This window comes from Chanos chanos, chromosome 2, assembly GCF_902362185.1.
Source record: "Chanos chanos chromosome 2, fChaCha1.1, whole genome shotgun sequence".
Taxonomy (NCBI): Eukaryota; Metazoa; Chordata; class Actinopteri; order Gonorynchiformes; family Chanidae; genus Chanos; species Chanos chanos.
This window is the reverse complement of record NC_044496.1, coordinates 33,482,055-33,505,503: the sequence shown is the minus strand read 5'-3', so window position 1 is coordinate 33,505,503 and position 23,449 is coordinate 33,482,055. Positions and strand designations below refer to the sequence as shown.

The 23,449-nt window shown below is 39.7% G+C and overlaps 1 protein-coding gene across 1 annotated transcript in view; it reads right to left on the bottom strand.

Moving 5' to 3' along the window:
- The window catches only part of gramd4b (GRAM domain containing 4b), a 42,630-nt gene that overhangs the window by 5,562 nt on the left and 13,619 nt on the right, over window positions 1-23,449 (bottom strand). Inside the window, exons 4-7 of the mRNA XM_030765974.1 lie at window positions 15,199-15,319; window positions 13,941-13,999; window positions 12,681-12,816; window positions 277-302 (exon numbers count right to left, since the gene is read on the bottom strand). Coding sequence (XP_030621834.1) covers window positions 277-302; window positions 12,681-12,816; window positions 13,941-13,999; window positions 15,199-15,319 — 342 coding nt within the window. The remainder of the gene's footprint in view (window positions 1-276; window positions 303-12,680; window positions 12,817-13,940; window positions 14,000-15,198; window positions 15,320-23,449) is intronic.

The following is a 23,449-nucleotide window of genomic DNA, read 5'->3' as shown; positions in this document are numbered from 1 at the left end:
TAAAATACACTTGCAGCTAAATCACACACACACACACACACACACACACACACACACACACACACACACACACACACAGCAACCAACAGAGACATGCATTAAAACACAATCGCAGCTAAATCACACACACTCACACACAACAACCAACAGAGACATGCATTAAAACACACTCACAGCTAAATCACACAGACACACCTTGTTCTGACAACAACAGACAGAAACATCCATCACAACACACTCACAGTCTGACAATCTGAATGATGGAATCATACTCACTGAGTCGCCTCATGTTCTCAGTCAATCTGAGAGAGAGAGGGAGAGAGAGAGATGAATGAGTTTTGGCATTATTGCCACTAGAAGCCAGTGTCGGGCGTTTTCTCTAGGCTTTCAGTACCTGTGACCCGCTATGACTCCACAAAGACCATACACTCCCAGTCCAATACAGAGGTGTAATTTTTCCAGTTCCCACATGGAGCAGGAGAGCCACTCAACCTAATGTCTATTACACTTACTCACTGCCATAAACATCCAGTAAGTATGAGGCTGGATATAAAACATCAAGAGTTTTGAAAGCTTCATGTCTTTAATATCAGAGAGATAAAGAAATGATTCGATGTCACACTGTAACCAACCTCAGGAGGGGAATGTGTGAGATTTGGTGGTGTTGTTAGGAATAAAATTTGAACATGTGTTTCACAATTTTAAGACGAAATTTTACACCTGGAGTAAAACATCACGTCGATGTAGCATTTGCAGCCTCTGACTTCTCTCTTCATTCTCCATCAGTGTTCTACTGAAATATGGTAGACTGCATTTAGCATGACCAGGAAAAAGGTTGTTCATCTGATGGGGCTGGGCGATAAAACGATAACAATTATTATCGCGATACAGTTTTCCTTGATAGAAATATAACAAATGTTCGATAAATGATCAATATAATTAATTTCCATGCTTAGCTAATATGCACAGAAATGAATCACAAACTGCCAATCATGTCGCAGGAATAGAGGTATGCATTGCCCAAGTTAGGTTGCATGGTGACAGGTGAAACTTAGGCCAGTAGTCGTGGGAAGTTCAGATCTTTTTACTGACTTGGATCTTTGAATCCTATTCAGTAAAATCAACTAATCTTTTTTCAAGTCATTCGTTCACTGGAACTCGTATGGTGCTGTAGCTGTCATCTGTGTGATGACAGAAAGAGTATAATTCTCAGTCACTAAGAGCAACATGGTTTGCTTCACTTGGTAAAGTATAATACACAAGTTCACTTTTGTTAAGCTCTTAAGCAACCTTTAGGACAATACCCTATTGACTTATTCAGCTGAAATGACTGATTACCTCAATTCAAAAGTCAAAGTGTTTATTGTTAAAACAAGTTTCCCCGTACAATGAAACTGTTATAGTACGCTTCAACTGCAGCGAATTTCGCTTTGCTCTCATGCAGGTTCAGTGGGGGCAAAATTCGCTCTGATTGGCGAAACTGGTGTAGAATTAAAAACCTTTCTCAACGGCTCTGGTCGGGGCAAATAGACCACTGCAGACCTTAATTTAAGCACTCAAACTTCTGAGCCAGGTGACTTGCTTGCTGTTTTTGTGACCATGCTCCCCAAGCGAAATTTCGCAGGGCAAAATTCGCAAGTTGTTTCGCTGTGTGGAAGCCTGCGGTTACTTTGCTTTCTGCTCTGAACACAGTTTATCAAATAAACACAAGGTATAAGAAAGCAGATGTAACAGCTACCTCAGAGCTGTATGAATATTATATGTTTATTAAGTACAAATAAATAAGTAAATAAATAAATAAATACAACTTATCAATTATATTTACAATACAATCAATTATCAACACTAAAGGGATTCAATCAAATATATAAATAACAAGGCTATGGGTGCACCCTTCATTACATCATACAGCGTTAAAGATTAATAACAATTATACACAAAATTCATCACACGGAAACGGTATTCTCAATTCAAATTATGATTTCAATATCCAGTTCAAATAGTTCAATATATATATATATATATATAATTCAATATATGCTACTCAGTTCAAAAAGTCCAGCACATCCGCTCTTCTGGTTGAGTGTAGTATCCAAGGGGAGAGGAGGAAGAAATAGCAAAGTCCAAATGGAAGGAAAAAATATCCAATTGTCCAACGAAGTCAAAAGTGACCTATCAAATAAGGGAAAATACTCTCCAAGCTTGGAAAAGGAATCGGAAAAGAGATCCTACCGCACTTTCTCACTGTCTCCAAGTTCACTTCTGTCAGTGGCTCGCCATCTAATTTTGGTGTCCATCGCGTATGCGCAGGGAAACTCTGCCAAGCTCCTTTGAGATCCACTTACAATTCTTTTATGAATAAAACAAAAACTGGCCAATTATCATGGAAGAAACAAATACAATTCTTAACAGATTGATTTTCTGAGCGCTGTCATTTCAATTTGTATCTCTCATATCCGCTCTCTCTCTCTTTCTCATTGATCTATATTTGAAAAAATACCCGTAAATTTTCGAATAGAAACATATAGCTCGAGGAGCATGAACTTTTGAATACATACAGCAAGAGAGCGTGAAAGGGACTTCTGGTTATGAATTATTAAATATTATTTATTAATTAGTTTACAAACTTTCAATATTTATCAGTCTAAATATAATAATTATAATAATTATTAAAACAGTTAAATTTCACTGGGTTACATAGAGATAAAGGAAAACTAATATATATACATATATATATATATATACACACACACACACACACACACACACACATATATATATATATATATATATATATATATATGTGTGTGTGTGTGTGTGTGTGTGTGTGTGTATACATACAAAGATACATACATACATACAGCTATGGAAAAGACCACTGCAAAATCAATTTGTTTGGTTTTACTATTTATAGATAAATGTTTGAATAAAGTTAACATTTTTGTTTTATTCTATGAACTGCTGACAACATTTCTCCCAAATTCCGAATAAAAATATTGTGATTTAGAGCACTCATTTGCAGAAAATGGACAACTGGTCAAAATAACAAAAAAATATGTTTTCAGTGTTTGCAGACCTCGAATAATGCAAAGAAAACAAGTTCATATTTTAAACAACATAGTATTAATGTTTTAACTTAGGACGAGTTCAGAAATCAGTATTTGGTGGAATAACCATGATTTTCAATCACAGCTTTCACGCGTCTAGTCATGCTCTCCACCAGTCTTTCACATTGCTGTTGGGTGACTTTATGCCACTCCTGCCGCAAAAATTCAAGCAGCTCGGCTTTGTTTGATGGCTTGTGACCATCCATCTTCCTCTTGATCACATTCCAGAGGTTTTCAATGGGGTTCAGGTCTGGAGATTAGGCTGGCCATGACAGGGTCTTGATCCGGTGGTCCTCTATCAACACCTTGATTGACCTGGCTGTGTGGCATGGAGCATTAGAAAAACCAATCCTCAGAGTTGGGGAACATTGTACGAGCAGAAGGAAGCAAGTTTTCTTCCAGCATAACCTTATACTTGGCTTGATTCATGCACCCTTCGTAAAGACAAATCTGCCCAATTCCAGTCTTGCTGAAGCACCCCAAGATCATCACTGATCCTTCACCAAATTTCACAGTGGGTGCAAGACACTGTGGCTTGTAGGCCTCTCCAGATCTCCGTCTAACCATTAGATGACCAGGTGTTGGGTAGAGCTGAAAATTGGACTCATCAGAGAAGATGACTTTACTCCAGTCCTCTACAGTCCAATCCTTATGGTCTTTTGGCCTGGATCTTCTTTGCTTCTCATCGATTAAGAGCTTTTTTCTAGCTTTGCACGACTTCAACCCTGCCCCTAGGAGCCTGTTTCGAACCATTCTTGCTGTGCACTGCACCCCAGCTGTCATTTGCCATTCTTTTTGTAGGTCACTTGATGTCATCCATCGGTTGTTGAGTAACATTTGAATGAGGTGGCAGTCATCCTGTTCAATGGAGAGTCGTTTCAGCCCTCTGCCGGTCTGTAGCTTTGTTGTCCCCAATGTCTGCTGCTTGACCTTGTTCTTATGAACCGCCATCTTTGAAATTTTAAGGATTGAAGCAACCTTACGCTCACTGTATCCCTCTGCCAGTAAAGCCAGAATGGAATCCTTCTTTTCCTCACTCAAAACTTTTTTTTTCAACTCTTTTGGCATGGTCAATAGTTATTTTTTTTATTCCAGTTACTTTTGAGCGAGTACCAGCACTGTTTTTGCCATCCGGCTCGTCCTATTGCAAAAGGACAGTGATGACCACAAGAGTGGTTTTTATACTTTTCCTCGTTAAATTAAATTTGGTTCAGGTGATCACCTAATCAGTGTCTCATTAAGTAGAATCAGGTGTGCTTGTGTTGGAATTCAACAGACACTGGAATGGAATGGCTGCCATACATGTAGAGATGCTGATTTAAGAGAAATTTGGAGTGGTCTCTTAATTTTTCCAGGGCTGTGTGTATATATATATATATATATATATATATATATATATACACATACACACACACACACACACACACATACAGTGTTCTTTGGAGATATATATGTATGTATGTGTGTATATATATATATATATATATATATATATATACACACACATACACACACACACACAAACACACACACACACACGCACACACGCACACACGCACACATACACATATCTCCAAAGAACACTGTGTACAATATGTTCAATTGCCCGTATGAGAGCGCTGCGCTTATCAATAAAAAATATCATTCTATTCATTCTATGATAGCTTTTCACTTTATCCTACCTGGTCATTTAGGACCCGTAGTGTATAAACTCGTTCCAACGGAAAAGCCAATTAAGCATCCACTCAGCATACCTTACACACAGCTAGCTAGCTAAGGAAATGGTCCATGTACTTGGCAGCCAACGGATTTTCCTTTTGAAATGAAAAGCCAAAATCCGGAAACGCTGTTGTTTCCCGGACTACCATTTTTTGTGACCCGGAAGTGGCTTTCCGAAATGTAGTATGGTACGGAAGACTCAGGCTGCGTCCAAAACCACATACTAACGTACTAAATAGTACGTCAAAACAGTACGCCATCATTAGTAGTACGTCCAAATACATGGTATGCATAGAATAGTATCAGAATAGTACCCGGATGACATACTACTTCTGTTGGAAAAACGAAGTATGCGAGCACTGGACACTTTTCAATCCCATAAGGCCACATGGAAAAAAGGGGCGTTTCTGACACGGTCATTTGTGACTGAGAAGATGGCGGACAACTCTATATTCAAATGTAAGGGACAGCCACTGTACAGATCTTAAGAAGCTGTTTTAAAATTACTAAAAATATTTATATGTGTAAATAAATAGTTGTCAGGAATCTTTTAAATGATCTGTAAACGTTATTTAAATGTTAGAAGTCTTAGTATAAATAAAAGAGAGGACAATTTCCGTAAGCAACATGCTGGCGCAGTCAGGGTTTTTAAATGTACCACTGTGTCTGTTTACACGTAGTCATCATTGCGATTATAAAGCTCACGTGCAAAAATGTGGCGCAATTTGTTTGTTTGGCGCATTAGTGCGTCCAAATTCTAGTGTACTTTCTGTCTACAATCTTTTAGTGCGTACTCCTGCAGTATGTACTTCAATGCAACTGTAGTGTGCAGTATGTAGTATGCGGTTTTGGATGCAGCTTCAGATATTCATAAAAGAAGCGCTACCTGATTGACAGGTAGATCGGAAATGTTCTGATTGATCAGCTAACGTTAGCAAGCTCTCCTCATCCGTAATAACTGCACTGGTCAGGGGATCTACGATGGCGTCAATGTAGGCAGTTGTGTTTTTGTGAGCTTTTCAAAAGCTTCAAGTGAAGTGGTAGTACAACCTATAGTAACTTAATTACTTAGACAATATACACGTTTGATATGTTTATTAACTACGTAAAGTTACTTAGTGTTGAGTGTATACGTAAACAGAAGAGAACTGGAAAGAAAACGTCAACAGTGAAGATGCCTAATATGGAAGATACGCTGTCTGCTAGTGCTAATTTTAGCACTATCCACTCCCCGTTGGACTGTGGTGAAGAAGAGGTGCGAATGTGACATGATGAAAGCTCAACATTTCAAAGTAACATCAGTGTTGCTCCTGCTGTTTCTGACACTCCTGAGAAACCTCCGTGCAAAAAAACGAAGCATGAGGGAGTTGGCGGCAGTAGACACGATGATAGGCATCTTGATTTTTTAAAATTACAAGAGAAGAGAGGAAGGGGGGGGGGGAGAGTGTGTGATAGATGTCCTGGCGCGAATGGCACCTGGTATCTGTGACATCCCGCATGCTGCCATTGACAGCACACATCGTCTCCGTCCCGAAGTAGCCAGGAAAGACAGGCTGATGATCATTCTCTTTGCACTACGACACGTTCGGGATGAGGCTTGGCACGCTGCCTTGAAATGTCGATTCTTGCTTGAGAATAATCTACGCATCACAGAGCCCTTAGCTCCAGAGGACAGAACCATCAGGAATAAACTTTAGCCTTTGATCAAGAAAGCAAAAGAGGATGGTAAGAAGGTTTCCTTCAGGAGTTCGTTTGCCCTAATTGATGAGAAGAAACACCACTTCTCAAATGTCAAGTAAACTTAAACTGTCAGTATGGGGCTTTTAGCCACACCTCTCAGTTAATAACACCCTGCTCAGCCTTTGTGTCAAGTACGAAATGGAAGCTCTTCCTATTTCATTATTGTTATTATTATTATTATTATTACTATTATTATTATTATTATTATTATTTCTTTTCCCTCTAATCCAGATGAGGTTCACTTTGGTTAAATATAACATATCTCTTCAATATTAACAGATAAGTATATGCCACCTTTCTCTCAATACACTCTGAATTGTGCTCAGTCCAATATTTTGATTTAGGCCTACTCTTTCATTACCTTTTAACTATTTTGTTTAAAATGGACATTTACTTACTCAGCGGGATAATATTCTGATTTGTATCTTTTTAGTTGATCTATGGATTATTTAGGTCAATTTTTACCAACATTTCAGGTGTAAATTGCTGGGAAATTTCTGTTAGAACTTCTTTCTCTTCTCATCAAAAGTTTAGGAGACTGAGCATTGAATTTTTCATTTCATTTAGTCCCTTTCACACTGTGTCATAATTTCTAATGGTTGCTGTCCACCTCTCCTTTGGTAGGTGAGTTCTTAAGTTCTCCAAAGTTCCTGTCTGTATTGGATGTTAATTCCAGTCCATTATTGTTATTGAGTATGTTTTCAGGTCATTGTCTCTCCTGTCTTTGAATGTGAGAGGAATGCATGATGTTGTGAAGAGGAAAGCCATATTCTTGTTTTGTAAGAGTGATGCAGATATAGTACTGCTCCAAGAGACACACCTGGGTGAACTGGATGCTAAATTTTGAAAGACTCAGTGGGGGAGTTCAATACATTGTAGTCATGGAAGTAATCACTCAGCTGGGGTAGCCATTCTTTTACACAGATTTAAAGGGGAAATGCTAGAGGTGGTTGGGTCAAGTGAGGGTAGGTGGATGAATATTGTCTTAAAACAAGACAGCAATGTTTATGGACATAATTCTCATTCCTGGAGCAAGACTTTGTTTGCTCAGATGTCCAATAATCTCAATTTGTTGCAGGACAAGTATACTGATTCTCATATTATTTTAGGTTGTGACTTCAATGAATGCATTGATGTTAACTTAGATAGATTACCACCTACGACCACTCAAGGTACAATTTCAAATAATTTGATTTTTTCCTTATGCTCTGATCTTTGTTTGGTAGATACTTGGCAGTTTTTCACTCTGATTTAATAGACCTCACCCAGTCAAACAGAAGCTTAACTCTCAAATCAAGAATTGATTTGTTCCTAATCTCTCAGTCTGCTCTCCCATTTGTTAAAGATACTTAACACTCATTTGCCCCACTGTCTGATCATAAGCAGATAATGAATAGGCTGGGTGGCCACTGGGATGTTTCAACGCTATTGGAAGATGAACAATGCTTTATTAAGGGACTTTAACAATAGCGTCAAAAATCTTATTGGTGAAATATTTACTGATCTAAGTGAGGGATGTAAGCAAAAGTGGGAATTCTTCAAATATAAGACCATACATATTGCCATTAAGAGAAGTAAAATGATTAAAGCAGTCACAAATCAAACAGAGACAAAGCCAGGAAAGAGAATAGATGAGTTAACTACAGAAGGGAATATCACAGAAAAAGAAAAGCTAGAGATAAAAGACATTCATTTACAGCTTGATGAGCACTATTTGGTTATGGCTAAAGGAGCCTTTATAAGATCAAGGGCAAAATAATTAGACGAACGTGAAAGGAATTCAAGTTATTTTTTCGCATTACAAAAACAAAATGGTCAAAAAGCTTTGACTACTCTTAATATCGATGGTGTTAATAGTAGTGAGCCTATTTTAATTTCCAAATTTGTCACAAGGTTTTTTGGAAATCTTTACTCCTCCAAATTTAACTCTAATAGTTGTATAACCTTCATTGATAAAATTGAAAAATGGACCCATTACTCCTGATTACAAAGCAATATGTGACTCTAGTATATTCACAGGATTTCAGCAGAATTCTATGTTCATTTCTGGGAATATATTAAGGTTCCTTTGCTCTGTATGTATAAAGAATGTGTAAGTCAGAAAGAGATGACAAACAATGATGAAACAGGGAATTATCTCTCTCATCCCTAAAACTAACGAAGACACACTCTTAACTGACAACTGGCACTATCACACTTTTGACCACTGATTATAAGATTTTGGCTTTGTCTTACGCAAACAGATTAAAAACTGGCCTTGATAGTATCATCTCAGAGACACAAACAGGTTTTATTAAAAATTGACATATAACTAATAACGTAAGATTGGTGCTTGATCTTTTAGATTATGTTGATTTAGTGCAATCTCAGGCTCTTATCCTCTTCCTCGATTTCTATAAGGCCTTTGACACCACTGAACATGCATTTCTCTTGCAAGCCCTTATTTGGTTTTGGTGATCCCTTTATTGGTATAATTGAAATGTTCTTCATAGGTATAAACAGCTCTGTTCTAATTAACTGTAATAGATCACAAAGATTTGAGATATAGTGTGGTGTTAGGAAGGGCTGTCCAATTTCTTCCTTTTTGTTTTAATTGGTCACAGAACTGCTATCCTTAAGTGTTGTGCAAGATCTGGAATTAAGGGGCATATCAATTTTTGAGAGAGAAGTTAAGATTGCACAACTGGCACATGACACTACTCTTTTTTTTTGCAAGACAAAAACCAGTTGTCTCATGCTTGAGATATTATCACTCCTTGAGTGTAATGATACCTCATTTGACAATATCCCAGTCAAAAACACGGTTAAGTATCTGGGTATTCACATAACTAAAAACTTGTTGGACAACAATTAAATTTCTTAAGAAAGACTACTAAATCCAAAAATATTCTTAATTCTTGGCTTCTAAGAGATTTAAGTATGCTTGGTAGAGTCCTCTTATCAAAAGCGGATGGACAGTCTCATTTTGTATACCCTCCCCTCTCATTATTTATTAAAGACAAAGCAGTAAAGGGGACTGATCAAATATTCTTGGATTTTATTTGGAAAAACAAACCACATAAGCTTAAAAAGGAATCACTCTCCAGCTGTAAAGCCCATGGGGGTCTGGACTTTTTGGATTTCGCTGACACTATTAATACTTTAAGTCAACTGGATTAAGAGATGTCTTATACTGTGTAGCTCATTTTGGTTTTTCATCCCAAATCATATATTTAACAAGATAGGTGGTCTCTCTTTTGTTTTAAAATGCAGTTATTCTCCTGTTAAATTACCTGTTACTTTATCTAAATTCCATTAACAGTGTCTTCTTGCTTGGAAGCTATGTTTCATTCACAACTTCTCCCCTCACAAAATACTTATATGGAACAACGCAGAAATTACAGTCAAGAATGAAACACTTTTTTCCCCTAGATGGTTTGACAATGACATAAATAACATTCTTTCTTTATTTGAAAAATCTGGCAATATGCTGACATATGAGCAATTTTTGACACATTATGGCCTCCTGGTCCCTTTCAAAGACTTTAACTTATTAATGAAAGCTATTCCTCCAGGATTAGTCCAACTTATTAAAAGTCACCTATTTTTTGGTTTGGACAATATAGTGCAATCTAAATTACTTCTGGAAGGTGACATAGTAGACAAAACTATGTCATAGTAACTGACATAGTAGACAAAAAATGTAATAACAAACATATTCGCCAGATACTTCAAATTAAAAGAAGAATTACACCTAAAGGGAAATTTTATTGGAGATCTTATACCTTAGATGTTGACTGGCAGAAAACTTGGCTTCTGCCCAGTAGATACTGCATTTCAAATAAAGCCAAGGAGGTTTACTTTAAGATTCTCCAAAAGATATATCCTGTGAATGCTGTCTTATCCAAATATATGGACACTGATAACAAATGTTTTTTTTGTGGTCATGTGGAGGAAATGCTGGTACATTTATTTTTTGAATGCGAGAAGACAAAAGCATTTCTAACATATAGCCATAAGCGGCAATGACGGGCCCTCGCCCCTCTGGCGATCCATGACCCCTACATTTCATCATCCAGTATCAGATGTACTCACATCTGATTTGTGTGTCAGATTACATAGCCACAGCAACGGCTAAAAGAATTCAGGCTGAAAACCATTGTACCACACAATATACCCAACCCACTTACTGGGGTATTGGCAAACAAACACAAATATTAAGGTCTAAAGGCTTTTCTGACCAAATTTGAAGTGAGTCAGGTCAACCTGCTAGGAGGGGTACATGAAAATAAAAATAACATGTCATTTCCTGTTGCAAGTAGGAGGTGCTATGTCTAAGACTGAATGTTTGCATGTAGATGTCTTTAGACCAGGATTTTTATCAATCATGTGAAGTTTGGGGCAGATTGGACGATGTATACTTGAGTTAAGGCAACCTAATGTTCTATGGCGAATCATCAAAATTCGTCGTGCTACCATGGCAACCCCGTTTGATGAAAACTCACTATCACAATAATGAATCATTGAGGTCTTAAGGCTTTTCTGACAAATTTGATGTGGATCTGGTCAACCTGCAGGGAGCAGTGCATCAAAGTATAAAACATGATATTTCTTTTTGCCAGTAGGTGGCGCTGTAACTTTATCTGAATATTGGCCTGTAGATGCCTTCAGGCCGGGACCTTTGTCAATCCTGGGAAGTTTGGGGCAGATATGACAATGTATGCCCGAGTTAAATCGAAATTTGCCATGCCCCCCACAGACGAGCTGAGCAACAAAACCTCAGAGTTCCTTGAAGTACACGGCCTGGAAATGGCAAAAACCGTGGCAAAATTGCACGGTAAATTCAAAATGTCGGATTTCCTGTTGGGTTTGTAAGTCTTGGTATGTTACATGTGCCTACCGAATTTAATAGGTGTAGGTGAAAATAAAGCCAATGGCAAGCCTTCGTTGAAATTTTGTAGGGGGCGCTGTTGAGCCATTTTGCCACAACCTGGCACGAGACCCATATAATACGTAAATTTTCACCAGGTCTGACACACGTGCAAAGTTTTGTGATTTTCGGGCACTTTACGCCCCTCAAAAATGTGATTCATTTGGACTAAAAAGAGGAAGAAGAATAAACACTACAGTTTCAATAGGGTCTTCGCACCACTTGGGGCTTGGGCCCTAATAATAAACACTTCAAGTTTCACTTGCACTCTCCTTGTGTGAGTGTGTTTGTGCTCTCGTATGTATCTGTGCTTTCGTGTACATGTATGTTTTACTATTAAACTGTATTACTGTACCTATGTTGTAATACCTTGTTAAAGTTGTTGTACTCCTTTGAAGAATTAATTTAAAAAAAAACAGTATTGGTCATGTTACTGCTGTAACCATGTGATTAATGAATGAGAGACTCAATCCCGAAGACCCGTGGTTATGAGTCGTGAACCAATCAGTCGTTCCTACACTGAGAATATGCAGCGGTCATAAAACACTTACAAAGTGTTTCAAACTGTCTGTACAAAGGGTTTGGCATGCTGACCAGAATTAAGATTTCTTTGTCTATTTATTGTTTTATTTATTGACATTATCCTTTAAAACACTTTTAAAATTTTGCAGCCTGAGCCACCTTACATGTGTGCTGTATCACACTGCAGCACATACTTTTTCTATTAAGATATTTATTTTGTTGAGGAGAAAAGGACTGAAAGGGATTTTACTTAATTTTACTCATGCATATTTTGATGCTGGAAAAAAATGATCATAATTGTTTTGAATGTTCTACCTCAGATTTATGAAATGTTCTGCTGTTTGGCAAGTGTTTGTCATATTCTGACCATAAAGAATAGTTCAAAACCATAATTAATCATCTGGTTTCTTCAACCTTAACTAAGGAGCAAAATCAGCCTTTAAATTTTGAAAGAAACAATGATTTGACACTTATCATGATGATTATCGATATTGACTGATATGGACATTTTTATCATGATAAAATATTTGGCCAAATAGCCCAGTTGTAGTTCATCATAACAATAACTGCCCAAACACAAGTTATCTATTTGAGCAAAGCACCAATAAACAAGTCAAATGACACAGGACTGTTAAGGAAAGGAAAAGTTTCCACTGGGGAACGTGTTGTTTTTGGTGAATTACCTTTTAGCACTTAGCGGTTCCTCTGTCTCCACAGTGTTTTCCTCAGGCTGGAAACGGAAGTCCTCAATGTAAATGCCAAATCGATCATAGACCCACTTCCACAGTCTGGACGAAACAGTCTCCCTCTGCCTGTCTCCTGTCATATAACAGACATGAACTTTACTCCAATCAGTAACCCCCCCATCAGAGTGCATGTTTGAGACCCACCATTTGCAATGTTTAACCAAAAGGACTGCCCCTCTCCAAATTTCTGAGGATTAAAAATGCTTGAAGAGGTCTTTACAGAGTACAGAAAATGCGATTCATTTGTTGAAGGCTAGAGGAGAGTGGTTTCCAGGCAGTATGTTGAGCTGTGTCCAGAGTATGACTAGATTCAACACAGCTCCCACTCATCTGAAAAGCATGACTACTGCAGAGTCAGGCTCCAAACCTTCAGCATGATTGCTGATCTGAGAACAAAGCTAACCCCAAATAACTCCCTTCTTCCACACTTCTCAATTCAAAAATAGCAACCAAAAAAAAAAGAATTTACAGCAGGAAGTTAAGAGCAAGCGTGCACTCTCAGCAGAACTTTCTCTCTGCTACAGTCTTCACATAGCATTCACACCGAGATGGCAAAACTGGAGGTCTGAGAAGCGAGTTATCCAAAACATACTCAACAGAGAATATATATTTTCCATTAAAGAAAATGTAGTGTAATGTAATGTGATAACACTATACAGGTCACCCAAATGAATCACAATGGAGTATGGAGTATGGAGTAATATTTGTGTCTGTACCACACTGGAGAGGACAGAAATGAATCAGTTTTCCTCTCCCTTTTTCCCCATCTCATCGACCTTTTTCTAGCATGCCACTTACACCCATACTTCCTCCTGCTGTTCAACCACATGCGCACACACTCACACACACGCACACACTCAGGCACACATGCACGTACACACACTCAGGCACACATACATGCACCCACACACACACAGCAGACTTGTGCTGAGACGAGGAGGCGGTGGGTTTGATAGAGTTGTGCCTGGTAACTAAATGATTTCAAACTCCCACAAGTTTCCTGTCCTGACAGTCCTTCAGGTAAAATGCACAGATGCCTGGTTTCCTTTTTCTGTCACATTCACTGAGTAACTACACTCTGGTTTACAGTATAAAGCCTGGAGCAGCAGAGTGGAAAAGCATTTCATTCAGACTTGTGGACTGTTGACTAGACCTTGCATTGGGAGTCTGGCAGCCAGGGTGACATGCTTAACTCACCTGTTCCATTGGGGGCAGTGCTCTGTGATTTAGGGGCTTGTGGAGGAGAGTCTTCTAGTCTACAGAAAACACAAACAAGAAAACAGACGTCAACCAAAATGTTCAGCACTCGGCTCTGATTGGCAAATGTCATGTTCGATTACAAAAAATTACAACAGCTATCAAAAATCCTCACAATGCAGCTATCAAAGGTATTCACCCTCTTTTGATTTGGACACGTCAGTGCAGGGTCAGTGTAGTTGCAGAGAAACCAACAGTCACAGCTATGAGTTATTTTCTGCTTTAGAATTAGAGGAGGCCTGAACACTCTGATAGTCACCGTTCTAGGGGAGTGCGATATATATCATCTACGATAATGTCTTATTTGTTGTTTTAATGATGTGCGAGCTGACACTGTCACTCACTGTGTCATGTAGCCTAGTATGATAGACTACTCCGCGTGCGCATTGAAAGTACGTACACTGTGCTAGTACAGGCGTACATGGTCACCACACCACAAATTAAGCTAGCGTGGCTGCCTAAAATGCATAACTGAATTTAAAAACGAGTGGACAAACAATGCCAGGAGACAAAATACAGATACCACCAGCCTCGCAATCTACGTCATTAGATTTAATTGCTAGACATGGATCATCCTCACTTGCATGGAGGTGGTTTGGCTTTGAAAAGACGAATGTTGCTCAAAGGATGGCAATCTGCAGACTATGTCTGAAATTAAGGGGAAGTTTCTGTTTAAAATGCTCTCGTTCATAATAATTTCTGTTGTCTTTGTGCAAATTTTTACAGAGTTAATCCTGTAGGCCACTTTGAAATGGTTTACTCATACTTGCACTGTTTGATCTCAATAATATTTGCACTAGTGATTTCAATGTTTTGTATTGTTTTTACTTAAATGCTTCAGTTTTAAGTAAATAAATAAGACCAGTTTTCCTCAAATATGTTGTTTGCATTAATATCATTAGTAAGCAACAATTAATATACTATTAACAAGAGTGAGCTAGTACAATGTAAGACTTTTACAAACAGTTTTTTGAAGGATGCAAAGTATCGTCTACTTATTGTTATCGTCAAAATCCCAGAAAATATCGAGATATCGTTTTTTTTGTCAATATCACACACCCCTACTCTGTTCACTATTTGCATTTACAGGGAACTCAAAGCACAGAGTTAAAGGACAGAGGATGCTACACTGTGGAGCACTTAATCACCAATGACAGTGTGTCATTTTTAAATATACATAACCTCAACTGGACTTTACCTTGATTTAAGAACTTCATTCATTTTCTGCTCAAGGTCGAGTCTTCTGGTTTTCTCTTTCTCCAGCTCCTGTTTCAAAGACTCAATATTCGTTTCTTCTCTGAGCTTCCTCAACTCCTCTTCTGAAACAAAAACAAAGGGGAGATGACAATTTACAAACCAAGCACAACACACACAAACACACACACCAGTAACTCTAGTAACTGGACCATTAACTACCCTAACTTAAGTGTGCAGGAATGGGACTGAATTGTCCCAGTGACTTGATTTCCACTCTTCCTAGTTGGTGTTGATATCCTGTGAATCATTTTCCAGGTGAAGGAATGTTTCTGACCTTTTGCCTGTTCTTCAGATAGAACACAATGCCACCACACTCCTCCTCCTTCTGTCCATTTCAGTCCCCCACACAAACACTACTCACATCAGTCACACAGATCCCTTTGCCAGATGGGAACTCTTTAATACCACTCTGTGACTCAGTTAAGCCATTTCTCTCACTCTCATTTCAGAAACAGCACAGACACACACAGCCATGCTCTGTGCAGTGAAGCAGGTGAAGTGGCGTCTGGCCGTGGGGGGGTAATTTAAGAGTGAGCTGGACCCTCTTGGCGGTCACACGTCTACACTGCTCACTGACGGATCATTTTTCAGGGGGCTGAACCAGTGCACTTGCATACACCCACTCACACACACACACCCACACTCAAATGCACACGCATGCACCTACACACTCACACACTTGCACGCACATACATACATCCACACACCCTAAAGGAAAAGAGGCTGGGTGTACTGCTGCCAGGTCTGCAAACAAGACTGAGGAGAACTAATGGAATTGGCCATTGACCATATTCAATATTCAATACTATCATGTCAGTAAGAGCGCATCCAAACACAATGCCTCCAGGACACACACACACAACCTGGGGATCCCACAGAATGGACAGAATGAGGAAACCTTCTCTCTTTTTTTGACCACAGGACAAACTACTGTAAAGATGTTCTAAAGCCGCACACCATCTGGTGCATCATATAAAATATTAATATTCTGAGCAGTCACCCTCTCGCTATAATTACATAACCTTCAAAGAGAGAAAACTTTTTGCCTTTTATGAACTCAGACACAGATGAGGCGAGGAACAGACCACCAAAAACAGGGTCAAAGCCTCAGTTTCTCTCCTTCTCTCTGTCCTCCTTAAAGAGCCAAAGAGTCTCTTTAGTGCTGATGTGAATACAGAAGTGACAAACAACTGGGTTACAGACCAGTAGGATTCACATCTATCCAGGGTCCTGATATTCATTGTGAAATACTGACCCTGACATTTCTCTGAGATTTCTCCAAACCTTTATTATCGTTGTTACGACCCTCGGTCGTTAGTTCTTGTTCTTGTGTCTGTTTCTGTTGTTTTGTTGTGTGTGTGTGTGTGTGTGTGTGTCTTGCTGCTGTTGGTTCGTTGTGTGGGTGTGTGTCTCCCTACAGATGAGTGGCGACGGGATTGGCTCCACGAAGCCTTGTGGGATCCCGTCGATTTTCCTGTAGGCTGCGGGGAAGGTTTTAAAAGACGATCAGACCAGCAGAGAGGGAGGAACAAATAGAGACAGATTTATTTTTGAGCGATTAGTTGTGTTATACTGTGTTTGTTAAGTGTTCCTCTGTTGTCTACCAAAAAGAAACCAGTTGTTGTTTGTGTGGGTTGTTGTGAGTGTAGTATTCGTTTTCTGTTGTAGTTGTACATAAGAGTGTTTGTAGTTATATGTGTGCGGTTAACATCTGTTCTGTTTCCGCCCTGGGAGCTGTAGGGGTGAGCTGCAATTTTTTTTGTGGCTTTATCGTTTTCTCCTGTTTTTGGTTAGATAGGGAGCCAGCGTAGTGTTTGTCTTTATTTTGTTGTTTCTTTTCTGGTAGAATAGGTAAATTTTCCAAAATAGTTAATTTTCGTTTTGTTTATTATTTTGGCCTTGGCAAACCCCGATGCTATTCTTCTTTTTTCTTTCTTTATTTTGGTGTAATTAAAAATTGTAAATATCTCCGTCACTTTTGTGTTGTGCCCCAGAACCCCTAGAGCTGGGACATAACACCGTCCACACTGGTCCAAATTTGCAAGGTTGACCTGGAATAGACAGGTGTCATTAATGACTGTTCAGAGCAGTACCAGCCTTCTGTGAGACCAGAATCACTGGGCTAATGACCCCCCTAATGCTGACTGAATGACCCCCCTAATGCTGACTGAATGACGGGTGGGACAAAGACCAAGGACATAGGAGAGCACTACTCGCTGCCAACAGCACACACACACACACACACTACACTCACTGCCCCACATACACCATACATGCTACACTCACTACCCCTCACACACACAAAGACACACCCACGCTACACTCACTACCCCACATACACCTGTAAGATTATAGTAACACCTGAACAGACATGGTTCAGGATAAGAGAACTGTTTAACCTGATGGTCTTATTACCATAGATACAAAGAAAGCTTCACACCTTTGGTGCCACGTTACAGTTGTAGGTACAATTGCAATCCTAACACCGGGACACCAAAAGATGTAGGTGTAACAGGATTAATAAATCAGTCTCATAAATCAGTCTCATATAATTTATTAACCATTAATTTTGGTGTTCAATATTTTATTAATTAAACAACTAAGATTAATGGGATAAGCTAGCTGTAACACTGTGCTACGGTCTTAGAGAGTATTGCAGTACTAATGTATTACAATTACACTACTAAATCCATAACACTCATGAACAACCAGTTAGATGAAGGTAATTGGGAGTGCTTTGATGGCAGAGGTTGGCATTCAGTGAATACTGTGGCAGAAACAGACAGGACAACAGTTTATTTCAATGATACTATTTATTAACATAATCAATACTACTTGGCAAACTAATACTGATATGGTACAATCAATAATCAGCAGCAAATAGAATGATCAAAGAGTAAATGGTAACAAGATGGTGATGAGTCTATGTACAGGCATTCAGTGTAGGACTGAATGAGTGTTAGACCAGAGATGAGTGAGGGTGTGTGTGTGTGTGTGTGTGTGTGTGTGTGCGTGTGTGTGAGAGAGAGAGAGAGAGAGAGCGCGTGCGTGTATGTGGGCGTGTGCCCAGCTGCGCACTGAAGAGAGAAGGAGGAGTTCTTTGGAGAGAGGCTGTGCGCAGGCGCACAGAGAAGAGGAGGAGGAGCGAGGGAGAGAGGCTGTGCGTATGTGCACAGGCAAGAGGTATGCGTGGTATGTGGATGTAGTAATCCCAATGTTGGTGTGCAATCAGAGAAAGGGAGTTAGAAAGAGAGAGAATGCATGCCAGATCTATCCTTCATAAGAAAATAATAAATGGCTAAAAACCGCAGCGTACATGAAATAGTGTGTACATTAAAATCATAAAGAATTCAAATGATAACACTTTCTTCATGTAAACCGCATATAATCTTAATACTAAAGTGTGCCCAGATGCCAGCCTTACTTTAAATAGCTCGTTGCGTGGCGACCAAAGATGCGTCTTTGATGGCTTGATGAGCAGGGCGATTCGCAAGTCCAGGAAGAAGTTCCGTTCCTTGTCACTTGAAGACCTTCAGGGCTCGGTGGCCCGTATGATGATCTTGAAGGGTTCTTGATTTAGTTAATCGACGTTTAAAGAAGTAAAAAGGGATCTGGTCGTCTTTTCTTCGGTCGAATACTGTGTGCGTTACAGTATAACTAGCCAGTAGAAGTTAAAGTTGCAACTGCGCGAGAGAAAGTACATTAAACTTTGGCTGTACAAATATCTCACTTCGTTGTTACTTTGTCCTTTTCTTCAGCAGAGAAAAGAGACACCCGCTGCTAGCGAGCTGCTGCTACAGCGAGCCGCTGCTAGGGAGTTGCAGAATTGCGGAGCTGGAAAGAGAAAGAGTTTGGAATTTTCCGCGGTTTTATGGCGAAAATTGCGTCATCACTGCATCTGGTATTTGGCTCCATTGCTGTATCCAATACCGTTACAGTGAAATCTGAGAAGATGGGTACAGATTACCCATGCGGTCAAGCAGGGAATTATGGGTAATAGGTCTGCGGACCTGACAACCCCTACACAGTTGGAGCCAAGAGCAATTGATTACGGCAAAATACAACTGGTAATGGGCAAATGGCAGCCGACTTTAGCCGATAATGTTAACAGTTCTCTGAGTTAAGCTTCAGCACAGGCAGATGTGCTGCCGGATTCCACCACCATCAAATAAAGCTTTTCTCCAAGCGCTTTTGGTCCAGTTCGTTTACTTGTAAAATCACAAGAAAATCCAACACACCACACAGCCTTTCCACTGATTAATCCCGACCACACACTCTCAAGACTACTGACATATGGGCATTTCCATTGGGCAAACACACACAAAGACACACACACATCCCTGCTCTGAGGACTGCACACAAATCAGTTACTGATTCAGAGTTTGGACCAGAGAGCTGGTCTCCACTGACCTGCCGCATACATTCACCTCAACATCACCCAAACCAGGCTAGCTCTCCTCACATCACCAGATCCAGTTCTTCTCAACAGATTCAGCTCTCTTCACATCACCAGATCCAGCTCCCCTCACATCACCATAACCAGCTTCTCTCACTAGAACCAGCTCTCCTCACATCACCAGATCCATCTCTGTCCTGTGATGCTGGACTGATCACCATTGAACCCTCTGAGCACCTATCATCAATGTAACCTTAGCTCAGCTCCAAATGACATCAGTGTGTGTGAGACAGACAGAGAGAGAGAGAGAGAGAGAGAGAGAGTGTGTGTGTGTGTGCGTGTGCCTGTATACTCAGCTCTGGGACATTAATACTAGTGTGTGAGTGAAGTTGTGTGAGGTTCACAGGGCAGCAATGTGGTATGATGTGTCTCATGTTAATGAGAAAATTCTCTCCACTCTCTCAGATGTCTTCAACACCAGTTTGCCGGTTTCCGGTTTGTTCCTGTGCAAAACTACTGCTGCTCTACGAGTAGGGTGGCCCTATGTCCAGCTTATGGACAGACCGGTTTTTCAGCTCTCTGTCCAGCGCAACATCTGGACGGATGCCTATTTGTCCTCCTTTCGACGGTACTGAATTTAAATCTTTTGAAAAAAATAAAAATAAATTATTTATCCTTTCCGTGCGGCCCGGCAGCGAATGTGCCATGGCCCGGTTCCGGTCCACGGCCCGGTGGTTGAGGACCTCTGCTCTAACCTCTAGACCATGGCTGCTTATGTGTTCAGTGACGACAAAGCAATTTTTAGCCAATACTTCAATACTCATGAAAAGCATCCCTGGAGGCATTGTAAGGGTCAGTAATGTTTAACGTACCAAGTTTTGCACTGTTTTGCATTATAGTGTTCAATGTTCTTGGAATTACAGTGTGCAGTGAACTCTGACAGCATGAAATCTATCCTGGCCCATTCATTTTTGCTCTTGCTTTTCCTGCCAACATGGCGGTGGAAACAAAACGAGTCACGTGACATGACAGAGCTCTATTGGCGGATGTACCTGTCACATCAATGATCTTGTATTTCTTTGATTTAATGTGTAAATGCTCACCAATCACCAAACATGTAGTGTAGTAACAGTGTTGTTAGCGGTGATACCAGCTGATTGTTGAACTTGTCCAGTTTACCTAAAGTTAGTTGAGTCAGTTTGAAGAGGTTAGGTGCATGGTCTAGAGGTTAGAGAACCGTACTCGTGACCGACTGGTTGCTGGTTTGATTCCCAGGACTGACATTGATGGCTGTGTGCCCTTGGGCATGGCATTCAACCCCAATGCCCCCTGGGTGCAAGGAATGCTGCCCACTGCGCCTGCATCTGGTGTGTGCACTATGGGTGTGTTGGATAGGTTAAGTACAGAGGACGAATTCAGTGCACAGTGTGTGTGTAATCACAGAGATTTACATTTACACTATACAGACATAACATATGTAAAAAAAAAAAAAAAAAGAAGTCTATGCAGTCTATAACACTAATTATTATTTATAGACCTCACAGACCGTACTCTGAACTCCTTTGTGAATTTGCAGATTTCATCTCAAACCTCGTTGTTTCTTTAAACAAATCTCTAATTGTTGGAGACTTAAATATTAATTTTGATAACCCAGAAGATCCTCTGAGAACAGCGTTTGTGTCCATTCTAGATTCAGTAGGGATTAATCAGAAGGTCATAGGGCCCACTCATAATGGTGGTCACACCCTCAATCTTATGCTAACACTCGAATCAAATATAGAAAGTATAGTCACATTTCCACAATTTGAAGCTATCATTATCTTATCTCATTCAAAATGTTTCTTAGTAATAATATATGCACCTCGCCATGTTACTGAAATAAACATATGTTTACGTCAGCTACTACGCTACTCAATAGCTACTCAATAATCTTCCAGATTTATCAACTTTCATTGGATCACTGTCACATCCCACAGAACTTGATCAGGCAACTGAATCCTTGGAGTCAACGTTCCACAACACTTTAGATAATGTGGCCCCACTTAAAAAGAAAATAATTAGAGAGAAAAAACTAGCTCCCTGGTATAGTGAGCACACACCACCTTAAAACTTACCACTCAAAAATTAGAACATAAATGGCGCCAAACTAAATTGGTAGTATTCCAGTTAGCATGGAAGGAGAGCCTCCTGAGCTAAAAAAAAAAGCTCTTAGTGCCACTAGATCAATGTATCTTTCCACCCTAATAGAAGACAACAAAAATAATCCTAGGTTCTTATTTAATATTGTATTAAGACTAACTAGGAATAAGAGCACCTTGGAAACATGTACACTGTCAATATACAGTGGTGACGATTTTATGGTGATTTTTTCAGTAGCAAAATTGAAAATATCAGGCAAACAATTCAGACTATAAATTTAAAACCAGATAATGTGATAACTAACACTGTAGATAACAATATAACTATATCAGATCAGTGATTAGAATGTTTTACTCCCCTTCAAGCGACCGAATTAACCTCGCTAATTTTTTTCATCAAAATCACCAACTTGTGTATTAGATCCCTTACCTACACGTTTCCTCAAACAGGTACTACCAGTAGACATCGAACCTCTTCTAAAAATAATCAGTTCCTCCCTTAGCATTGGCTATGTACCTAAATCCATTTAACTAGCAGTTATCAAACCCCCAATTAAAAAAAACTGACCTTGACCCCTGTTCGCTGTCCAACTATAGGCCAAGACTAGGAAATGTTGTTGGAGTTAAGGGAATGGCCCTCTTAGTTCCTACTTGCCTGATCGTTATCAATTTGCTGATGTAAATGGTGACTTCTCTACACATACTGAGGTAAAGTCTGGTGTTCCGCAAGGTTCTGTTTTAGGCCCACTGCTTTATTTCTTTATATATGCTACCTCTAGGTAATATTATTCGTAAACAGGGTATTAGCTTTCAGAGTGCCAGAGTGCCCTAATGTCCGTATTACCTTCCAGCTCTCTCTTTTAGCTATGCTGTAATAGCTAGTCTTGCCTACACTCGACATATGATGTACATTGTCTCTTAACCATTATGTGGAAATGAACATTTCTAACAATGTCTCTCTCTCTCTCTCTCTCTCTCTCTCTCTCTCTGTCTAGCCACACATGCTACTCCTGAGATACCAGTGATCCTGACCTCTCCTGCCCTCCGGACCGATCCATCCTGGTGTTCTCATCTGTCATCCCCCTGTCAGCCTCCAGTCAGCATCGTCATCCCCTTTGTTTGTATTCTGATTGTATTTACTTGAAATTGTAATTGCCTGCTAGGTCGGCACCTATTGCACACCTGTCTGTCTGTGGTCCTTCTCAAGATTTCTCCCATTTCCCCCCCTGTTATTCCTGTTACACCTGGATTTTTGGGGAGTTATTTCTTGCCCACCATGAGGATTAAGTCAGGGGGTGCCATCCTGTTTTGTTTGTTGTGGCATGTAAAGCCCTTTGAGACTGTAAAGTGATACTGGGCTCTAAATAAACTTGAGTATACTTGAGTATTTATAACTTAAGTATAATCAGTTAACGAGAATGAGGGGTATGTCTGAATAAGGTGTGCATTCATTCGTTTTATCTAAAAGAAACACACACACAGTCCGTGGTGTTAATCTCTCTGTGAAAACAGCAGCGTGTCACCATGGGCATTAACTTTGTCTTACATGGCATTCCTTAAGAAGCAAGAACCAAACAATCACCAAATAATCCAGCTTTTCTCAAACGTGCAATAACTATCTCTGCCTATATAGGCCTCATTACAGACACAGTATTCAT